The sequence below is a fragment of the Oncorhynchus kisutch genome, linkage group LG12, assembly GCF_002021735.2.
Source record: "Oncorhynchus kisutch isolate 150728-3 linkage group LG12, Okis_V2, whole genome shotgun sequence".
NCBI classification, from domain to species: Eukaryota; Metazoa; Chordata; class Actinopteri; order Salmoniformes; family Salmonidae; genus Oncorhynchus; species Oncorhynchus kisutch.
The window spans coordinates 45,329,362-45,351,873 of record NC_034185.2 but is presented as its reverse complement, the minus strand read 5'-3'; the positions used below and the strand labels follow the sequence as shown (position 1 = coordinate 45,351,873).

Sequence of the window (22,512 nt, the reverse complement as noted above, 5' to 3'; positions counted from 1 at the left end):
GGCTAGTGGAGTAGAACACTTAAAATAAAGGAGAGCTGCTCAGATGCAAAAATATTTATGTCCAACGTTTCAACAGACAAGCTGTCATCATCAGGGTATAAGACCGCTTGTCTGTCAACGTTGGACATAAATATTTTTGCATCTGAGCTCCTAGAGTGTGCGGCTCTCCTTTACTTAAAAAGAACAAACATTAAGGATACCTGCTCCTTCCATGACAGACTGACCAGGTGAAAGCTATGATCCCTTATTGATGTTGCTTGTTAAATCCACTTCAATCAGTGTACTGTAGATAAAGGGGAGGAGACCGGTTAAAGAAGGATTTTTAAGCCTTGAGATGTGGATTGTGTGCATTCGGAAGGTATTTAGACTCCTTGTGTTCAATCTCCACATTTTGTTACATTACAGCCTTATTCTAAAATTGATTTAAACCCCCCACCCAATCTACACAAAATACCCCCAAATGACAAAGCAAAAACAGGTTTTCAGCTTCGCACATTTATTCAAAATAAAACTGAAATATCAATATTTACATAAGTATTCAGACCCTTCACTCAGTAATTTGTTGGAGCATCTTTGGTAGCGATTACAGCCTCAAGTTTTCTTGGGTATGACGCTACAAGCTTGGCACACCTGTATTCGGGGAGTTTCTCCCATGCTTCTCTGCAGATCCTCTCAAGTCTTGTCAGGTTGGATGGGGAGCTTTACTGCACAACTATTTTCAGGTCTCTCCCGAGATGTTCGATCAGGTTCAAGTCCGGGCTCTGGCTGGGCCACTCAAGGACATTGAGACTTGTCCTGAAGCCACTCCTGCATTGTCTTGGCTGTGTGCTTAGGGTCGTTGTCCTGTTGGAAGGTGAACCTTCACCCCAGTCTGAGGTCCTGAGCAGGTTTTCATCAAGGATCTCTGTACTTTGCTCTGTTCATCTTTCCCTCGATCCTCACTAGTCTCCCAGTCCCTGCCGCTGAAAAACACCCACAGAACGATGCTGCCACCACCATGCATCACCGTAGGGATGGTGCCAGGTTTCTGCCAGATGTGACGCTTGGCATTCAGGCCAAAGAGTTCAATTTTGGTTTCATCAGACCAGATAATCTTGTTTCTCATGGTCAGAGTTCTTTAGGTCTCTTTTGGAAAACTCCAAGCAGGCTGTCATGTGCCTTTTAGTGTGATGTTGCTTCTGCCTGGCCACTCTACCATAAAGGCCTGATTGGTGGAGTGCTGCAGAGATGGTTGTCCTTCTGGAAGGTTCTCCCATCTCCACAGAGGAACTCTGGAGCTCTGTCAGAGGGACCATCGGGTTCTTGGTCACCACCCTGACCAAGGCCCTTCTCCCCCGATTGCTCAGTATGGCTAGGTGGCAAGCTCTAGGAGTCTTGGTGATTCCAAGCATCTTTAATTAAAAAATGATGGAGGCCACTGTTCTTGGGGACCTTCAATGCCAATGCTGCAGACATTTTTTGTACCCATCACCAGATCTGTGCCTCGACACAATTGTGGCTTGGAGCTCTACGGACAATTCCTTTGACCTCATGGCTTGGTTTTTGCTCTGACATGCACTTTCCAAATCAATTGAATTTACAACAGGTGGACTCCAATCAAGTTGGAGAAACATCCCAAGGATGATCAATGGAAACAGGATGCGCCTTAGCTCAAGTCTCATAGCAAAGGGTCTGTTAGCAGTTGATGTTACGCTTCAATAACACAGACCCCAAAGCAAATCAGGTGGAGAAAAATAGGTTTATTCAAAGAGGACAAATCATAGATGTTATGCTGAGAGGCAGATGTTCATTCTTCCCTGTCCTCAGTAATTCTCTCCACAGAACCAAGTGACAGGATGTAATTTATAACCTAACCCTAGCCTGTGGTTGACCAATTAGAATTCCTTGCAATAAAACTAGGCCAATTGAAAGGGATTTCTTCCATTGACGGAGAGGCGGACCAAAGCGCAGCGTGGTTATTTTGATTCATGTTTTAATAAATCACTTCACATGAACAAACTAACAAAAACAAGAAACGTGAAAACCCAAAACAGCCCTATCTGGTGCAAAACACAGAGACAGGAATAATCACCCACAAACACACAGTGAAACCAAACTAATGAAACTAATAACACCTGCCTCTGATTGAGAACCATACTAGGCCGAAACATAGAAATACCCAAATCATAGAAAAACAAACAGACTGCCCACCCAACTCACGCCCTGACCATACTAAATAATGACAAAACAAAGGAAATAAAGGTCAGAACGTGACACCAATGGCCAAATAACAAGTACCTTGTTTCAGACAACGTATAGACAAATTCCTCCCATGTCTCTGATCCATTGCTCATTAATGCCCTATTTCAGAAAAAATGCTATTTCCATTGATCGTTAATTCCCTATTACAGAAAAACCACCATTTCCATTGATCGTTAATTCCCTCTTGACCTTTAGTCCTCTGCATTGTACATTTATCTACAAAATATTCTTACAGGTCTGAATACTTACGTAAATAAGTTGTTTATTTTTAATCAATTTGCAAAAATGTTTTAACCCGTTTCAGTCATTATGGGGTTGTGTGTAGATTGAGGATTTTTGATTGAATCAACTTTATAAGGCTGTAAAATAACATAATATGGGAAAATAAAGGGTTTGAATACTTTCTGAATGCACTGTATGTGCCATTCAGAGGGTGAATTGCCTTTGAAAAGTGTATGGCACCGGTTTGTGTCAAGAACTGCAACGCTGATGGGTTTTTCACACTCAACAGTTTCCCCGCGTGTATCAAGAATGTCCTTTGAGTGCTGGACATTCCAGCCAACTTGATAGAACTGTAGGAAGCATTGGAGTCAACATGGGCCAGCATCCCTGTAGAACACTTTGTCCATGCCCAGACAAATTGAGGTTGTTCTGAAGGGAAAAAGGAAGGGATGCATCTCAATATTAGGAAGGTGTCCTTCATGTTCTCTTACAGTGTCAAAAGACTACCACCTTCGTTAAAGGGCCAGTGCAGACATGTCTCTCTCAATATCAAATCCTTTCTGGTATGAATATATAATTTCCGGGTATAATATTCTGGCTGAGCTAGACCTACGGTTTATATGCTCTCCGGAGCAAATGATAATGGAATTAGTTCAAATTGGCATTGAGCTTTTTGAAGTTCAGGTTTCAAAAGCTATACAGGACTTTTACATGGTATGATACACAACAAATTACTACTGAAAAACCTAAGGGACCCTTTCAAGAGGCCATATAAAACGTAACAAAAATGAAAATCTAAATCAACTGCATAATTAACTCTTTATGGAATCAAAACTATAAATACTGAATAATAAGAATAATAAAAACAAATGAATAGAACAAAAAAAACAGACCATTTTGGCAGTCTTTTCTTAAATACATTGATTTTACAGTTATATTGCTCGGAATGTGATGCTGTTATCTGAGCTACACTGATTTTGTATTAAATCAGTCTTAAATATAGTCTTAAATAGAGTCTTAAATATATCTTAGCTAGGGGCCCATATTATTCATGTTTTTTTGTGACGTTCACATTTAGTACACACATGATTTGAATATTGCTTAAATGGAAACATACAATAAATAAAAATGTCTTGCCTTTGTCCTGCGTCTAGCTAGCACGCTAGCAACAACCGTCCATCGCTAAATATCATATTTTCTCTGTATCAAACCACAGTGCAACACACTTTTCAAATACATTACATTCACACAGAATACAACATCAACAGCTGGTAAATTGATGCCTAAGGACAAAAAGAAAATGTTGTGAGGGCGTACATACAGTGTACGACTGTGTGATAATGAACACACAACATATGCCTGATGGTCAATGTCAAACACATTCAATTCCAGTGGCTCCGCTCTTCGAACCACTTAATGATTGGGTATAATTTTAGTAGTAGCATCACTGAATTTTCAGCCATTGTATCGTAACGTTACAGTATAGTGCAGAATGCTTGGATATCGTGGCTTGTTGGTTGAGTGGCAGCTGTAGCTCGAGGCCTGAAAACTACCCTCAGGGGAGATATAAATAAACATGGCAGGGTGTCAAACACACCAAGGACAGATACACAGATGAAGTGGCAAAGGCCCTCTGAAACCCCCACTGTCCGAAAGGCAATATCCTGGGTGTCACAAGAGTCTGACATAGGAACCCTGTTCTCAATACAGTACAGCACTTTCAAGGGAATAGGGTGGCATTTTTACACTAGAATAGGATGCCATTTAGATGCACCTTTGAAGTGCCCCCATTTTCCCTATGATCCATCCATGTAATTTCCTCCTTGGTGAAGTGTTCTTCCTGGTTCCCACCACCGACGTTGGTTTGGTATCAGAGGGTACTCTCGTAGGTGATTGGGGACTCGGTCATAGTTCCGCTTTGCTCCCGCTCTGCATATCCAAGGAAAAAGGGTAGAAAATTATTTTTTAAATGGCTTTTACTGTGTGTGTGTGTGTGTAACTGAACTGCCTCTGAGTATAAACAAAATATGACTATAGGCCAAATGGTCAACATGGAAAATGTCTCAGTGAGTGTAGTCTGAGACACAGCGCTGGGCAGGTAAAACGTTTCACCAGGACACACAGTGTAGTCACACAGTGTAGTAAAACAAATCTCCCTGCAAACCTGAAGAGCAAAAAAAGCCACCATTGTTTGGTGACAGGGCTGAGACGAAGCATGATGCAGGAAACAAAAGACTACCTGAAGCCACAATGCAAATCATTCTCCAACCCATGGCTTCTCTTTATTAGCCTGAGATTCTGACTGATAAGCTCTGTTTCACCACTGTCAACAATGTTGAAACAAAAGCATAACAGTTTGGATTCCAGGTTTTCCAAATAAAGATAATCTCCGTCATAAAGGGACACTGCTTTTCATAAACACGCTTCCTTCCCTATGCTGTGTGGACAAAGCAATGACAAGCTGGTTTAAAAACAAAAAAAGCACAATGGTGTATAATAAGAGTGGAGGTTAAAACCATAATGTGCTGTATAAGGTCACCATTTATGTCATGTGGAGGATGACAGCTGTCACTCAAGCAAGGTTAGTAGTAGTTGTGGGTTTTTGTGTGCGCTTCGATTTTAAAAACACTGAGATGGTGAGGCAGTCCTTCCTATTACTGTGTGTGTGTGTGTGTGTGTGTGTACACTTCGGTCTGTGCATTTATGCAGACGATGTGTTTGCACATTCTGTGTGTGCGTTCTCACCCCAGGCAGGGTTCTTTGGTTTCTGCAGCAGGCGAGGTCCTGTGAGTCCGATGACCAGGGCCCCTATGGGGGCGGTGAGCAGGATGGAGAGCACGGCCACTGTCAGCACGTCCATGCCGTACTTTTCCAGCTCCTTATCCTCCTTGGTGCGGGCCATGTCCAGCGCTGTGGAGCCGATGGCCGCCTGGGGAGAAAAGAGGAAGGGAAGGAGATCGACACATTGGCCTCAACATTGTGAGTTAAAGTACCTACAATTTATTGGAAAACGCCGACATTGGGAATGATATGACAGATGTTGCCCAACCCCTTCCCCTTCTCATGCAGAGCAGCACCAGTGTGATTTTTTTTTTAAACTCACAATACTAATATTGTTACAGACAAAAACATGTTGCAATCACAAGTTAGTTACAATATTCAAATGCTATTGTTATTTTGCTTGTTGAAACCTTTTATTGTGACAGGAACATTTTTGCCTTAGAATCTTGTTCTTGTTTTTTTTTTTTAAATAGAGAGATGAAAGGTAGGAGAGTGCTGAAAGAGCAGTAAGCTGGATTCGAGCCCGTGCTGGCAGAGGTAAATCGTACGTGTGCTCCACAGGTAGCGGCTTAGACCACTCCGGGCCACCTTGGTTCCTGTTTAACGTTAAGTACCTGTACGGTGGCTTTGGGTAGCCAGGCCAGAGCGATGAAGAGCTTCTCTTTGAAGTTGAAGCCGGCACACAGCACACAGACGAAGGTGAAGAGAACACGCACCAGCAGACCAATGGCCAGAGAGCCTATGCCCAGGCCTGGTGAGACAGGGAAGGGAATAGGGGATAGAATGATAAACACTTTATTCAGGTTAAAGTAGGAAAACACACCTGATAGAAGATCTCCAAAGAGCGGGGTATAAAGGTATATGTGGTGTGTGTGTTCTTACTGACTGTGTGTTTATGCGTGTGTTTGTGTTCTCACCGACAGTGTTTTTGTCCAGCTCTGAGATTTGGATCTCAGCCCCGATCAGGCCAAAGAGCAGTGGCTGGAACACTTCCCAGGCAATACCCACTATGTCCTCCACAGGGACCTGCACAAAAAAAACACACAGAGTCAGTCAGACACACACGTTACGGTTTCTCAAATTACTGACGTTTTCAAACACAATTTGTGAAAGTAGTCAAATGGAAGGGTTTGAGAAGCACTATCAAGACAAGTGATAACAAAAACACTTACCAGACACAAACCAGACTACAGAGAGAGTTCAGCAAACACCAAGACTTCACAACTTTGTTTCTCTACTAGAGAATCTGCCTCCCAAAGAGACAATATCAGATGTGACTCTGTGACTGTGTATTTAGGATTGGGCCTCTGTATACTGACTGGAAGGGTCCCACTGTGTCTTAAGACAACAGTTTGTGCTACACTGGAACGTTCAAGCTGTCCAGCTGCCATCCGATGCTTTAGTTTAGTCCACTGTGTTAGAGGTAAGGGCTAGAGGGGCATTTGGGTGTTGGGTGAGAGAGTAAGTGCCTAGCTAGAAGATGCAGGGTATGGAGGGTTGAGTGAGGGGTCGGCACGGGGTCGTTGACTGACCTTTGATCTTCTCCAGCCTAGGCCAGCCAGGAAGGCAAGGACCAGGGTGCAGAGGCCCCCCGAGCCGGGGAAGCCGGCCACGTTGCTGCCAAACACGGCAAACACCGACAGGCCCAGCAGCAGGAATGAGCGCTTCATCACGACGTTGTCCTACAGGAGAGAGAGCGAGAGAAGGAAGAAAGGACGCATTAATAAAGTTTCCCAAACAAGGACTGTCCCTGGACTAACATTACTGAGAAAGGGAAACGCTACTGAGAAAACTGAGCTCCGTTATAGGTCAACTCTACAAGCTAGTTTCCTAGACCTGGCCTACTCCTAGACTAAAAGCTAAGTGCTTTCGATGGAGATTCCTACCTGGTCTTTGCTGGGAAAGTAGCGCAGCAGAAATCCCAGCAGTACCCCAGCTACCATTCCCCCTCCCACCTCCAGTATACCTCTCAGCAGGTTGTACCACATGGAGCCTGCAGAGGGAGACACAGCACAACAAAACATATGAAGTTAATATCAAAACAGATGGGATCGTCCCAAATGTTACCCTGTTACTTATAGAGTGCACTACTTTTGACCAGAGTCCTATGTGGACCCTGGTCAAAAACAGTTCACTCTATAGGGAATGGTAAGCAGTATGCAGCAGGAAGTCAATAATACAAATCATGCAATACAGAGGAAGACACCGTAATAGCTCAACCGAAATGGTCCTGTGTAAGCTCAGTTGGTAACGCATGGCGCTTGCAACAACATGATTCGTAGGTTTGATTCCCGAAGTGTGAGGGCGTCATCTATTGGATCCAGCACGGATTGCAGGAAGATCTCTAGTAACGTTGCAACAAAATCAGATAATAAAGTTATATTTTTTTCTAGTGGTCTCCTCTCATCATTGGCTCAGAGCAGAGGCACAAATCAACATGGATCCCTACCGGTGGCGAAGGCCATGCCCATGCAGGTGGTGAAGCCGGTGATGGCCAGGATGTCGTCGAAGCTGCCGGCGGCCATGAGGAGGGTAGGGATGCCCTGCTCCAAGCCGTAGCCGTCCTTCTGCAGCAGCAGCATGGAGGGAACCACCACGGCCGGGGACACGGCTCCCAGCACAAATCTACAAGAGACGGGAGAGCCAAAGTGAGGGTTAATCATCATATTCATCAGGTTTGGGTTGCCAGAATGGGTGAGTTTGGGTTGCCAGGCTGAAGAACGACCTCTGAAGTAACAACCTGTAATATGAATAATGATCATATGACCATTTAGCAGATAGCCAGTACAAACCTACAGGGGACACTATGAGAGTTCATCATATAATATGGGCCCGTGGAAGATGCTTTCAAAGGTCGGGTTACTGTAAAAGCACTTTGACAACTGTTGATGTAAAAAGGGCTCTAAATAAAAATAACACATTTGATTGATTGATTTGAAGACATCAAACCTAGAAGGGACAGGGGAGGGGAGAATACAATGAGTAAAGACTAAGTGTTTAATGATGCAGCTTTACTAATAGGGATTAGTTTGAGATATACACTATATGTGGACATCCCTTCAAATGAGTGGATTTGGCGATTTCAGCCACACCCAATGCTGACAGGTGTATCAAATCAAGCACACAGCCATGCAATATTCCATAGACAAACATTGGCAGTAGAATGGCCCTACTGAAGTGTGGCAGATCATCACATTTCTGCCCTGCTAGAGCTGCCCCGGGCAACTGTAAGTGCTGTTGGCAATGTCTAGGAGCAACAACGACTCAGCCGTGAAGTGGTAGGCCACACCAGCTCACAGAACAGAACTGCCGAGTGCTAAAGCACGTAGTGTGTAAAAATCACCTGTCATCAGCACAAGAACTGTTCGTCTGGAGCTTCATGAAATGAATTCCCTTGGCCGAGTAGCTGCACACAAGCCTAAGATCACCATGTGCAATCCCAAGCGCCGGCTGGTGTGGTGTAAAGCTCATCAGTGCCCAACCGCACTAATGCTCGTGGCTGAATGGAAGCAAGTCCCCGCAGCAATGTTCCAACTTCAAGTTGAAAGCCTTCCCAGAAGAGTGGAGGCTGTTATAGCAGTAAAGGGGGGACCAACTCCATATTAATGCCCATGATTTTGGAATGAGATGTTCGACGAGCAGGTTTCCACACACTTTTGGTCATGTAGTATATTTAGAGGGATGGATGAATAGAATGATGGACAGATCAGAGTGAGAGACCATAAAAGTGGAGAGGACAAGAGAGGGAGCAAGAGGAGCGAGGACGAGAGAAATAGAGAAGACAGAGATATAGCAAAAGAGAGGGAGAGAGCGAGAAAGAGAGGAGAGAGAAAGAAAGAAAGAGAGCAAAGGGCTAAGTGTCAGGATGAAATGAAAATGTATAAAGGCGGGGTCTCCAATCCTGTTCATCGAGGGCTAACCATCCTGTCAGTTTTTGCTCCAACCCCAGTTAGAACTAACCTGGTTAGAGCTAATTATTAGAATCAGGTGCACTAGATTAGGGTTGGAGTGAACTCCTACAGGACGGTAACTTTCCAGGAACAGGATTAGAGAGCCCTGGTATAAATGATACTTCAAGTGTTCATGGTGAGGTAGCTGCCAAATACTCTACACCCGTCTTATTGGAATGCAAGCGGTGTTACGTAGCCCTTTAGCTTTACAAATGCATCGGGAGGCAGAATACTGAATGGGATTTAGAAGTAGAAGGCGAAGAGAGATCGAGAGAGAAAGAGAGAGACAAAACGAGACCGAGAAAGAGAGTTTACCCTAGGATGAATCCCCAGTTCCAGGGCAAGCCCATGAGGAAGTGGGAGACGATGGCGACGGTGCAGGCCTCGATGATGCAGGGTCCCATTCCCACGCGCGCACACACCATACTCAGCTTCTTCAGAGCCTGGGAACACACATGTACACACACAAATTAAAGGAAAAATCCACATTGCATTAGTCCACTGTGGAAACATTCGCAAAATGTTTTGCATGTCTGCAGTCAAGTTTTGAAGAAATAGGATTTTCAAGAAGCAAAGTGTCACTTGCTACATCATCATGATGATGATGATGATGGGTTTTGCATCATACGATGTACTTCGCACCATGACAACGTGGCAAGTGACACTTTGCTTTCCTGAAAGTCATGAAAACTTAACCGCTGAAATGCATTTTGGGACTGTATCAACAGTGAACTAATGAAAAAGATATACACATATATAGTTTGAGGGGATTTTTCCTTTAACACAGGAACTTAAATAATAAAAGACAAGTACTAAACACTAAAAGCGTCGGCCTATGGAGAGAGATGAGTGTTTGATTGACATACCGAGCCGTCCAATCCCAGGCCTGCTCGGACCAGGATGACAGCGAGGGCAATGTTCCTCAGGGAGGCAGACCATCGGAAGTCGATGTACACGGCGTCCGTTACCACGGGGATATTACGCAGCAGGAAGCCCGTCAATAGCATACCTGTAGAGAATGACAGAAAACAATGATAACTTTAATATAATAGTATGATAAAGTAATACTTTTATAAACAGCCATGGTGTTATTCTTTGGACTTTCTCTCACAGCAAAAAGGGGGGGGGGGACACAATGTCTTCCTGTTGTTCTGAAGACAACCATGTTTTTTTAAGAGTTAAACAGAAAACTTCAGGCTAAGATATTATTCCCATCTTCACAATGGTTCAAATGCCAAGAAATACACCTTTTATGGAACTGAATATTAAAAAGGTTGAAGATCAATTGGTTTAAGATATCAAAGGCTTCTAGGCATAGGAGTCTTTTGGGAGTAAAGGAAAAACCTTTCCAAGTAGGAATAATGCAAACATTGGAGTCTTTAATCTACTGTATGAAATTGAATTGCCTTTTGAAGGTCAGACAGATCAATGTGGTCCTGTGTGGTTCAGTTGGTAAGAGAGTGGCATTAGCCAACGCCAGGGTTGTGTGGATTTGAGGCAACGTAGGCCAAAAAAAGGTCTGTTCAGTTCAAACAATGAAACGGGGACTTTGAACTGGGAAACAGAGTTCCTCTGGGTTTACACAAAGAAAAACAGGGGTTGGAGAGACATTAACTATCAAAGATGTACATCCAACAATCAGGACTTTACTTCTGAACTATGGGAGTGGCCTCTGATCGTTAGTGTAGTGTCTATCCGACAAAGATGGCAAATCAAAAGACCCACCAAACACTTATGTATTATCTCCAATCTCCTTTCTGGACTGTTGAAAGCGAGGAGTAGGTTGTGAATCTAAACGTCTGCTTATCTCCTTGTGGGCTGAACGAGTGGCCACTGTCTTATTATAGGGGTCTATGCAAACTACAGGACTTGTCATGTGGTTACCAGCATCAAGACTTTGGTCAAAGCTGCGCGGTGTCTCAACCAAGTCTCTATATTATGTTAAGAAATGCAAATACATTTGAATTCACTCCCTATCAGTCTAAGTCAACAAGGTTGTTCATTTGGTTAGAAATGGAATAAGGTGGGATATAAACTCACCTCACTGTCTAGGTATGGTAGTAGCACATGTATGACGTACTACACACGAAGTAGCAGTGTTGGCAAAGCCAGACAGAATAATAAAAGACTGTTTGACCATGTTACATGCAGCTGAAACAGTCCCATTTGACATGTATAGTAAAGAGCAGTAGTGAGGGGACAAGCAAGTGCATGCATGCTAAATATAGTGAGTGGGTGTGTTTAATCTGGCTTATTATAGTAAGTCCCCGTTTCAGTGTGTGTGTGTGTGTGTTCTATATACGATAACAGCAGATATATATTACCAGCAGCCAGGCCACCACTCCCATATCAAAGACAAAGAAAAAGATGGCGTCTCTGACTGTTACTGGGGGCGGCAGGGTAGCCTAGTGGTTAGAGCGTTGGACTAGTAACCGGAAGGTTGCAAGTTCAAACCCCCGAGCTGACATGGTACAGATCTGTCGTTCTGCCCCTGAACAGGCAGTTAACCCACTGTTCCTAGGCCTTCATTGAAAATAAGAATTTGTTCTTAACTGACTTGCCTGGTTAAATAAAGGTAAAAACAATATTTAAAAAATTACTAAGGAACATGTATGGCACGCAACACCCTGAAGATGCCATATTGTCTCACTCAACAAGTGAAATGAGGTAGAGGTATAGTGCACATACACATGCAGTCACGGACAAGACAGAGCCCAGCACCTACAACACACAAACACATATATATATACACACACACTCTCTCTCTCCATTCGCATTACCTACCCAGTAACGGGGGAAAGGGAGGCAGTTTGGGCAGCTGTATGAGGCCCACCAGTTTGCCCCCGGTGACGGAACAGATGAAGAGCACGGTGATGCCGAACAGGTTCCCCCCCGGCAGACACTCCTTCTCTGTGATGGACCACACCACGCCAAACAGCACTAACGCAATGAGGACTGGGAGGGAGGAGAGGTCAGAAGTCAGTACGTGGCCAGTTAGCAGTTTTTGCCTTTCACCTGCCAAATGTGCTGTACTTGATTTGCAAGGTATAATCTACTACTAAGCTTGAATGTTAACTTGTATATTTCAGTACATCAAGGACAGTGGGTAGTGCCTTAGTCCATCTGTAAATCTACTCCATTTGTGCTATATAAATGCCTCAGGGTATAACTGTGGCACTGTTCAACAGCATGCACTGGATAAAAATCAGCAATTCTAGAGGACCTTTGTGCCCTTTATTGACACACACTGGTTCTACAAACTCCATCCTAACATATTACCCACTCTCTCGATTTTCCACTCGCCCAAGCACAAAACACTACAAGATGCCAACCCGATCCCATAGCAACGTCACCAAGGTAAAATTTCTACGGTAGCATTAGCCCCCCCTGGTGCCCGGAATTAAATAAAACACAGACCACAATGGCATTATCAGCACATTGTAGCATTATGAAGGTTCATTAGGCAAATATTGTATCTCTATTCTGGTGTCCATAGAAGTAGAATTCAATTTCTACCAGCATAGAGACACAATATTAGAGTGGCCTATTTCTATGCTGGTGCCCACCCTTGGTGATGAGGGAGGACAGGAGGCCTCGGGGCGGGCAGGGGCATTCCCGGCGGAGCCTGCCACAGCAGATGACCGGGGGGTCGGTGTTGGTGCCCGCATCCACCACCGGGTTACGGGGGATGAAGTAGGTCTCCTCCGTGACATGGGGGGTGGAGCTCCGGCTCACCACCACCTGAATCTGGTTCACACCCAGGAACTACCGGGGGAGGAGGGGCAGAGACGTAGAGGGAAAGGGTCTTAGCTCCAAATGAAAATGTGTCAGTAGTCATACTTTTTAATGAAACTTTCTTACTACAAAAATGACATTTCAATACAAGCTTCTGAAAAAGTAACACCCTATTGGATATTTGTTTATTATTTTGCCAAAGAGACACTTGACACGAAGGGACAAAACAAGCAATGTATAGTGTATGTGTAACCTTTATTTAACTAGGCAAGTCAGTTGAGAACAAATTCTTATTTACAATGACGACCAACACAAGCCAAACTCGGACGACGCTGGGCCAAATGTGCGCCGCTCTATGGGACTCCTAATCATGGCAGGTTGTGATACAGCCTGGAATCGAAACAGGGACTGTAGTGGCGCCTCTTGCACTGAGATGCAGTGCCTTAAACCGCTGCGCCACTCGAAGTAGAGAACCCTTGTACCATTTAAACCTCTGTGAAATATATTTTCAATAACCAAATATATTGTTTTTTCAGCTGTTTGAAGCTGGTGTACAAAACCAAAAGATGCAAAAACAAACTTAACGGAAGCATTGAAATAGTGCAAAGACAACAGCTCTTGCTTTCAATGAGAATGACTGATCTATAACTAACATTTCCATGCGAATTTGGACAGGTCGCCCAAAAAGTTGCATATTGTAGCTTTAACTTCCGAGTTAAAATTATTGCAATCTTTCAAGAGAGAATGATTGTGGTGTCAGGAACTTGTTTAGGGTAGCCTCGCCTAACAATTGAAAGTTGATAAGAATTAGAGGTCGGCCGATTATGATTTGTCAACGCCGATACCGATTATTGGAGGACCAAAAAAAGCCGATACCGATTAATTGGACGCTTTTTTAAATGTATTTGTAATAATGACAATTACAACAATACTGAATGAACACTTATTTTAACTTAATATAATACATCAATAAATTCAATTTAGCCTCAAATATATAATGAAACATGTTCAATTTGGTTTAAATAATTCAAAAACAAAGTGTGGGAGAAGAAATTAAAAGTGCAATATGTGCCATGTAAGAAAGCTAACGTTTAAGTTCCTTGCTCAGAACATGAGAACATATGAAAGCTGGTGGTTCCTTTTAACATGAGTCTTCAATATTCCCAGGTAAGATGTTTTAAGTTGTAGTTATTATAGGAACTATAGGACTATTTCTGTCTATACCATTTGTATTTCATTAACCTTTGACTATTGGATGTTCTTATAGGCACTTTAATATTGCCAGTGTAACAGTATAGCTTCCGTCCCTCTCCTCGCTCCTACCTGGGCTCGAACCAGGAACACATCGACAACAGCCACCCTCGAAGCAGCGTTACCCATCGCTCCACAAAAGCCGCGGCCCTTGCAGAGCAAGGGGAACAACTACTCCAAGTCTCAGAGCGAGTGACGTTTGAAACGCTATTAGCGCGCACCCCGCTAACTAGCTAGCCATTTCACATCGGTTACACCAGCCTAATCTCGGGAGTTGATAGGCTTGAAGTCATAAACAGCTGCTGGCAAACGCACGAAAGTGCTGTTTGAATGAATGCTTACGAGTCTGCTGGTGCCCACCATCGCTCAGTCCGACTGCTCCATCAAATCATAGACTTAGTTATAACATGATAACACACAGAAATACGAGCCTTAGGTCATTAATATGGTCGAATCCGGAAACTATCATCTCGAAAACAAGACGTTTATTTTTTCTGTGAAATACGGAACCGTTCCGTATTTTATCTAACGGGTGGCATCCATAAGTCTAAATATTCCTGTTACATTGCACAACCTTCAATGTTATGTCATAATTACGTAAAATTCTGGCAAATTAGGCGGCCCAAACGGTTGCATATACACTGACTCTGCGTGCAATGAACGCAAGAGAAGTGACACAATTTTACCTGGTTAATATTGCCTGCTAACCTGGATTTATTTTAGCTAAATATGCAGGTTTAAAAATATATACTTCTGTGCATTGATTTTAAGAAAGGCATTGATGTTTATGGTTAGGTACACATTCGAACAACGATACGCACCACATCGATTATATGCAACGCAGGACACGCTTGATAAACTAATAATATCATCAACCATGTGTAGTTAACTAGTGATTATGATTGATTGTTTTTTATAAGATAAGTTTAATGCTAGCTAGCAACTTACCTTGGCTTACTGCATTCGCGTAACAGGCAGTCTCCTCGTGGAGTGCAATGAGAGGCAGGTGGTTAGAGCGTTGGACTAGTTAACCGCAACATTGCAAGATTGAATCCCCCGAGCTGACAAGGTAAAAATCTGTCATTCTGCCCCTGAACGAGGCAGTTAACCCACCATTCCTAGGCCATCATTGAAAATAAGAATGTGTTCTTAAATGACTTGCCTAGTTAAATAAAGATTCAATAAAAGTGTAAAAAAAATATTTTAAAAATCTGCCAAATTGGTGCCCAAAAATACCGATTTCCGATTGTTATGGACTTGAACTCGGCCCGAATTAAATCGGCCATTCCGATTAATCGGTCGACCTCTAATAAGAGCGGTACTGGAGCAAATGCCAACGCTACTGGCTTTTTTGCCTCCATTTCTTTGACACACCTATGTTAAGTGGTTCTTCATTGTTGACAAAGAGGTTAGTCATACTAACAAAACACTACTGTGTTCCCAGTAAGTAATAGTTCTCATACTTATCATAAAGAGTAGATACAGACTTTTACTACAAAGAGTGTGCCACAATGAGAACAGTTAGTGTCATGAAAAAGGCTGTTGTTCCAACTTATACCACACTCTGTGAAAAAAAAGAGGCTGGCAAAAGTCATGGGAAAAATCTGCTGGTAGATTTTGTAAGGTATGTTTCAAATGACCTAATAAAACGTCAGCAATGATTTTACTTTTCCTTTCCCATAAATAATTGACCCCATCAATGCATAAAGCCAAATAAGAGTGCACAGTACACTGCCAATAGGAAATGTAAACTAATGCATTCAAAACTGATTATAGAGCAATGTATGGAACTAGTATTATGCCAAAGCTTCCGGTAAGCTGTTTCTCATAGATTCAGTGACTCAGTATCATTAAATGATGTAAAGGCTATCTACTAGCAGTTTGGTTAAAGCACTAGATATACTATACCTCTGCATGGTTCGATACTAGCGAGGCTCCGTCACTGTGTTCTAGGTCCAGCAAGGGAGAAGGTGTAGGTGGATTCGACTTGGGCTGGTCGTCCTCCATCATGGCATCTAGTACAGTTCACGTTCTCCTCCTCACTTCTCTAACCTCACAGCAAATGCGGTGGAGGGTTGGCCATCGGTGCATTGCTGATCTGTTCCTGTTGTATCCCAAGGTCTGACTGTCCAGCATTAGCTCCCATTCAGTGAGTCGTCACCTCGTCATCAGTCAAAGGCAGTGAGAGTGAGTGTTTGCTTGGTGGAATTGGCCAGAGAGCCATTAGAGGCAAACACGGCTGTAGAGATAGGAGGTGGAAACCATCCAAATGCAGGAGCAATCAAAGGTGAAGGTAAACAGTAACTGTAAAACAGACAATAAAGACTGAGGTTTTCAAATTTCAGCATTCTGCTATGAGTATGGAATGAGACTGGGAATAAGGGCATCAATGCATGAATTCCAAACTTCATATAGAAATCATACTATGTTATTAGCTACATTGCCACCAATCTCCTTCTCCTATGATAAAGGCATTCAATGTAATGGCATTTCAATTACAGCAGTATCCATTTTATCGGAACCAAGCTGAAGTTCGATTACTTTATATAAACACGTTCCACCCAGTTTTTATGCGAGTAAAGTCGTACTGAATAAAAATAAGTTGTGACAGCTGTGATGGAAACAGGAAGCTTCGGTACAATTTTATAAATGCCGACAGATCATTTGTTGGTTCAACATGGTTGGATCTTTTTGAACTTCACAGGGTGGCGACAATGCACGGTGATGCGCTTGATGCCGCTTTCCAATACATATCTAGGGCCTTATTCTGGTGACATGATGATCGGTGCTTGACTGCCGTTCGACAAAAAATACAAATATTCTCATCATGTAGACTAGCCTACCCGCACGCGGAACTTCCTTTCATAAGATAACCAGATCCAAAGTAATTCTTATACAACGGGTGATTAGTTGAGCCTTATTTGAAGGCGTGACATCACTTTGAGCATCACCGTACCAGGCGGTGATACAGCCTGACAGGATGCTCTCGATTGTGTATCCGTAAAAGTTTGTCTGGATTTTGGGTGACAAGCCAAATTTCTTCAGCCTCTTGAGGTTGAAGAGGCGCCGTTGCGCCTTCTTCACCACACTGTGTAGGTGGACCATTTCAGTTTGTCCGTGATGTGCACACTGAGGAACTTAAAACTTTACACCTTCTCCACTGCTGTCCTGTCGACGTGGATAGGGGGGTGCTCCCTCTGCCGTTTTCTGAAGTCCATGATCATTTCCTTTGTTTTGTTGACGTTGAGTTAGAGGTTGTTTTCCTGACACCATACTCCGAGTACCCTCACCTCCTCCCTATAGGCCGTCTCGTCGTTGTTGGTTATCAAGCCTACCACTGTTGTCTTGTCTGCAAACTTGATGATTGAGTTGGAGACGTGCATGGCCACGCAGTCATGGGTGAACAGAAGGGGGCTGAGCATGCACCCTTGTGGGGCTCCAGTGTTGAAGATCAGCAAAGTGGAGATGTTTCCTACCTTCACAACCTGGGCGGCCTGTCAGAAAGTCTAGGACCCAATTGCACACGGTGGTGTTGAGAGACCCAGGGCTTCAAGCTTAATGATGAGCTTGGAGGGTACTATGGTGTTGAATGTTGAGCTGTAGTCAATGAACAGCATTCTTACATGGGTATTCCTCTTGTCCAGATGGGATAGGGCAGTGTGCAGGCAATTGCATCGTCTGTGGACCTATTGGGGTGGTACGCAAATGGAAATTGAAGTGGGTCTAGGGTGACAGGTAAGGTTGAGATGATATAATCCTTGAATAGTCTTTCAAAGCACTTCATGATGAAGTGGGACGATAGTCTTTTAAAAAAGACAAATTTTACCTTTATTTTACTAGGCAAGTCAGTTAAGAACAAATTCTTATTTTCAATGACGGCCTAGGAACAGTGGGTTAACTGCCTGTTCAGGGGCAGAACGACAGATTTTGTACCTTGTCAGCTCGGGGATTTGAACTTGCAACCTTCCAGTTACTAGTCCTGCCGCGATAGTCATTTAGTTCAGTTACCTTTGCCTTCTTCGGTACAGGGACAATGGTGGCAAAATTTAAGCATGCCTGGGATAGGGAGAGATTGAATATGTCTGTAAACACACCAGCCAGCTGGTCTGAGCATGCTCTGAGGACACGGCTAGGGTTGTCGTCTGGGCCAGCAGCCTTGTGAAGGTTAACACGTTTAAATGACTTGCTCATGTCGGCCACGGAGAAGGAGAGCCCACAGTCCTTGGTAGAGCGGACCGCATCGGTGGCACGGTGTTATCCTCAAAGCGGGCAAAGAACGTGTGTAGTTTGTCTGGAAGCAAGACGTCGGTGTCTGTGATGTGGCTAGTCTTCTTTTTGTAGTCCGTGATTGCCTGTAGACCCTGCCACATATGTCTTGTGTCTGAGCCGTTGAATTGCGACTCCACTTTGTCTCTATACTGACAATTTGCTTGCCTTGCGGAGGGAATGACTACACTGTTTGTATTCGGCCATATTCCCAGTCATCTTTCCATGGTGAAATGCGGTCGGTCATGCTTTCAGTTTTGCGCAAATACCACCATCTATGTTGCCAACGTAGCGGTGCGCACACTGAACGATGTGGCACAGATGTTGGTCACACACTTCAAGATTCTTCACTTGTTCGTGAGGATTCTCAATACCACGCGGTCTCATGAAAACAATTATGTGATTACATTTAATGTAGCTATGAGCTGAGTGTGGCGATATTTCAAATATAAAGAACTGGCTCTTTTGCTAGATGTCCTGATGTATCTGAATATGTGCCAGGAGATAAGATATGACTATATATAGCTAGCTCCCACAGCCGGTCCAAGCTAGCTAGCTATATTGAACTAAAATATAACATTTCAAAGATTTGACTGAGTTACAGTTCATAGAAGGAAATCAGTCAATTTAAATAAATTCATTAGGCCCTAATCTATGGAGTGGGAATGGGTGCAGCCATTGGTGGGCCTGGGAGGGCATAGATCCACCCACTGGGGAGACAAACTCATTCGGATTGCCTGGGCCTTTCCCCACAAAAGGTCTTTATTATAGAAAGAAACCTACGCAACCACAGGTGAAGAATCTGGATGTGGAGGTCCTGGGCTGGCGTGGTTACACGTGGTCTGCGGTTGTGAGGTCGGTTGGACGTACTGACAAATTCTCTAAAACGATGTTGGAGGTGGCTTACGTTAGAGAAACAAACATTAAATTATCTGGCAACAGCTCTGGTAGACATTCCTACAGTCAGCATGGCAATTGCACACCCTCTCAAAACTTGAGACATCAGTGGCATTGTGTTGTGGGACAAAACTGCACAGAGGCCTTTTATTGTCCCCCGCACAAGGTGCACCTGTGTAATGATCATGATGTTTAAAAATCAGGAGAAATGCTCACTGACAGGGACGTAAACAAATTTGTTCACAACATTTTAGAGAAATAAGCATTTTGTTTGTATGGAACATTTATGGAATCCTTTACTTCAACTCATGAAACATGGGGCACTTTACATGTTGTGTTTATATTTTTGTTCAGTATAGAAAGAGATTCCATAATGTTAGTTTACGCGAGTTACCTTGCCTCACCTCACCTCACCGAGTACGGTTATATTTTGTTAAGTAATGGGTGTCTTATATATTGGAGAGTTGAGACCAAATCATGGACGCTGGACAGAGTGGATTTCAGTTGTAACAAAAGACAGTTTTAATGAGTCAAAGATATCTTGTCCCGCAGTTTTACGTGCACGGATCTAGTTCATATAACTCGCCAAGGAGTCAGGTGAAAAAGAGGCCTTATACAAAGGTTACATTCATTTTTATACATAGAATAAAGTAGGTGGAGTCTTGTCGTTTTGGTCTTCTTACTGGTCACAAAGGGTTGGAGGCGGGCCTTGCTCTAGCCAGAGCGGGCCCCATTGGTGCATAGCAGAGTCTTGTTCTCTGAGCTCCCTGATCAGTAGAGGGGGTCAGTTTTATGGCTGGGTGTATGTGTTCTTGCGATGGAATGTCTTGGTTTCCTGGGGTCGGGAGACAACAAAGCTGAGGGGATAGTGTTAGGGGGGTAGTTTTATTGCTGGCTGTGTGAGCTAGTTCCTGTTTCAGCAAGGGTACGTAAGATGACTTGAGTCAGGCGGTTTAGCTTAGCGCTGTATAATATATGAGTCATGTGTATGAATACTTATATAACAATTTACACAATATTACGATTATTGTGAATCATCAGATGAATATAATAGTTCGTTTAAAAAGTTTACATGTTTTGCCGGAATAATGATTTTGCTAATAATCCTGTTTAACGTTACATGGACACATTTGAAATCAGGCTACATGATGGGATTTTTTTTTCTTAAGCAGAAAATCGCCAATCAAAATAAACATGCGCTCATACATTCATTAACACTAATAATTTGATATTCAACAGATTATAGGAGAAGGCCGAGTATGGCGTTAAGTGTTTACGTGACCATCTTAAATCGGCGTAACGTCAAAATCGAAGTAAGCATACACCGATTAAAACACCAGGTTTTCTAAGAAAATTTTGGAATTATTAGGGCACGTTAACGCTTAATTGGCGTTCAAGCACTGTAATTGATATGCGCATGTGCCAGCACCGGTAGCTCGAGCAAACGGGAAGTATACGTTTTAGAAATCGTTTTCACATACAAACTTTATATGTCCGAACTATTGTTGTGTGCACGTAACCGTCCTCGAGTCTCGACGTCAAACTGCAAAATTACCACACAGACACATTATTGCAAAGCAGCCATCGGGATAGTGAAAATTATAACCAATACCGCCAAAAAATATGACGTTGTTTATGCCAGTAAACTACACTGACCGACGTTAGTTAATCCAATTTTGAAGAAGAAAACACTAATCAATGCTAGGTTTAACGCGAGACCATATGGCACCTTTTGGAACCTAGCTACTTTAGCTGGCTAACGTTATTCTCAAGCCTATGGCATATGGTCTCGCGCATTAGCAACAAACTAGCTAGTTGGCTTCATCGTATCTTTACATTCACATGATTCATATCGACGGCCTTTAAAAAGTATGTATTCCCGTAGACGCTTAAAACATAACTACTTAACACTATGGCTAACTATTATGCCCCGGCGGTCTAAACGCACTGAATTACCGCGCGCAAACCTTCAGAAAAATAGCTACCAACTGTTGTTTTATAAATCACACCATAAAGTAGTCATAATGACTTATCACTCACCTCAAAACGCAATAACTGCCGTACCCATTGTATGAACTGTGTGTGCCTGCTAACGGATTCCACAGGATTAGTGATGTCCACTCCTGCACGGAGTTGCTACAGTACGTGATGATGGGCAGGAGGGATGACAAGACCATCCACAGGAGATCAGTATGTGTGTTATTACAGTAACACACCGTTTTTAATTCAGGATTTTGACTGCTACAAGGCTAAGCAACAAAATAAAAAGTACATCATTTAAAAAAAGAAACATACATACATAGCAATAGTAGTTGGACCTATTGATCGGATCCGTATACTGTTCGTTCAATTAAAATCCGAATTTAAACATCGAAGACGGATATGAATTTCCACTGCATGACATTGTTTTCCAATCTCATCCACAAATTGTTACTCAATAACAGAAAGGCGTGGAGAGCAGCGGCTACAAACTGGATAAATACAAACGGAGAGGCGTGGCTAAATGTGACCACGCCCCTGGGTAGGGTACAGCGGTAGTTTACTCCCATGTGTCACGCTAAACCAGGTATTCCCAAACTGGGGTAAGCGCAATGCAGTCGGGGGTACGCCAAATAAAAATGTGATTCACATTTTTATTTTTAATAAAAAATATTTTAAAAATCTTCACATTTTCAAACAGTCCATTTATATTTTCCAACAGGGCTATACATTTGGGTGAGTTTTTTTTCTCGCATCAGTAGCCTCCTTTCACTGCCAAAAATGAAAATGTTATTATCTAGTGTTCAGTGAAATAACAACACAATGTCAAAAACAGGTAGCCTAGTTAAATAATTAACAGCCAATCACATTAACCATTACTCTCTCGTTGGAATTCCAATAACGGTCCGTATGTAGCCAAACTTAGATGTTGCTCATTCCATTTGCTCGAAAATAGATAAATGATTTTAAAAAGTAAGTCCATAGAGACACATTCCAGCTCTACTGGTAGTACTGCTACTACCAGCAGTACGACACCTGACGACGACACAAGTTGTTATGCTTCCACAAGCACATCCAATGCTAGCATCAGTAATTCTATATTTGTTGTTAGCCCAGCCAGCATGGACATTGACAGTTGTGAATCTGATGCAGCCGAAGAGCTCCTCCCCATTACCCGGGAAAGCACCAA

The 22,512-nt window shown here is 43.1% G+C and overlaps 1 protein-coding gene across 3 annotated transcripts; it reads right to left on the bottom strand.

The window, feature by feature from the left end:
• Positions 1–1,719: 1,719 nt before the first annotated feature.
• On the bottom strand, positions 1,720–21,941 carry LOC109901060 (sodium/hydrogen exchanger 9B2). Of its 3 annotated transcripts, none has more exons than XM_020497055.2 (14): positions 21,643–21,941; positions 21,384–21,479; positions 16,089–16,484; positions 12,761–12,959; positions 11,979–12,149; positions 10,061–10,203; positions 9,510–9,637; positions 7,694–7,869; positions 7,131–7,237; positions 6,777–6,926; positions 6,162–6,270; positions 5,859–5,995; positions 5,209–5,392; positions 1,720–4,392 (listed from the first exon to the last, which is right to left on the bottom strand). In XM_020497055.2, exons 3-14 carry the CDS (start codon positions 16,188–16,190, stop codon positions 4,334–4,336), a joined length of 1,665 nt encoding a protein of 554 aa, XP_020352644.1. In that variant the 5' UTR covers positions 16,191–16,484; positions 21,384–21,479; positions 21,643–21,941; the 3' UTR covers positions 1,720–4,333. The 3 variants fall into 3 exon arrangements, with proteins under 3 accessions (XP_020352644.1, XP_020352648.1, XP_031693482.1); XM_020497059.2 differs by having other exon boundaries at positions 16,089–16,419; XM_031837622.1 differs by lacking the exon at positions 21,643–21,941 and having other exon boundaries at positions 16,089–16,419; positions 21,384–21,634.
• Between the last annotated feature and the right edge of the window lie 571 nt (positions 21,942–22,512).

Coding starts and splice junctions, on each gene's coding strand:
- LOC109901060 (XM_020497055.2), bottom strand. CDS start 16,190: ATGATGGAGGACGACCAGCCCAAGTCGAATCCACCTACACCTTCTCCC. Junction 10,204..11,978: donor TCCCTTTCCCCCGTTACTGG/GTAGGTAATGCG, acceptor CATTCTCTACAG/GTATGCTATTGACGGGCTTC. Junction 6,271..6,776: donor TAGGCTGGAGAAGATCAAAG/GTCAGTCAACGA, acceptor TTTTTTGTGCAG/GTCCCTGTGGAGGACATAGT.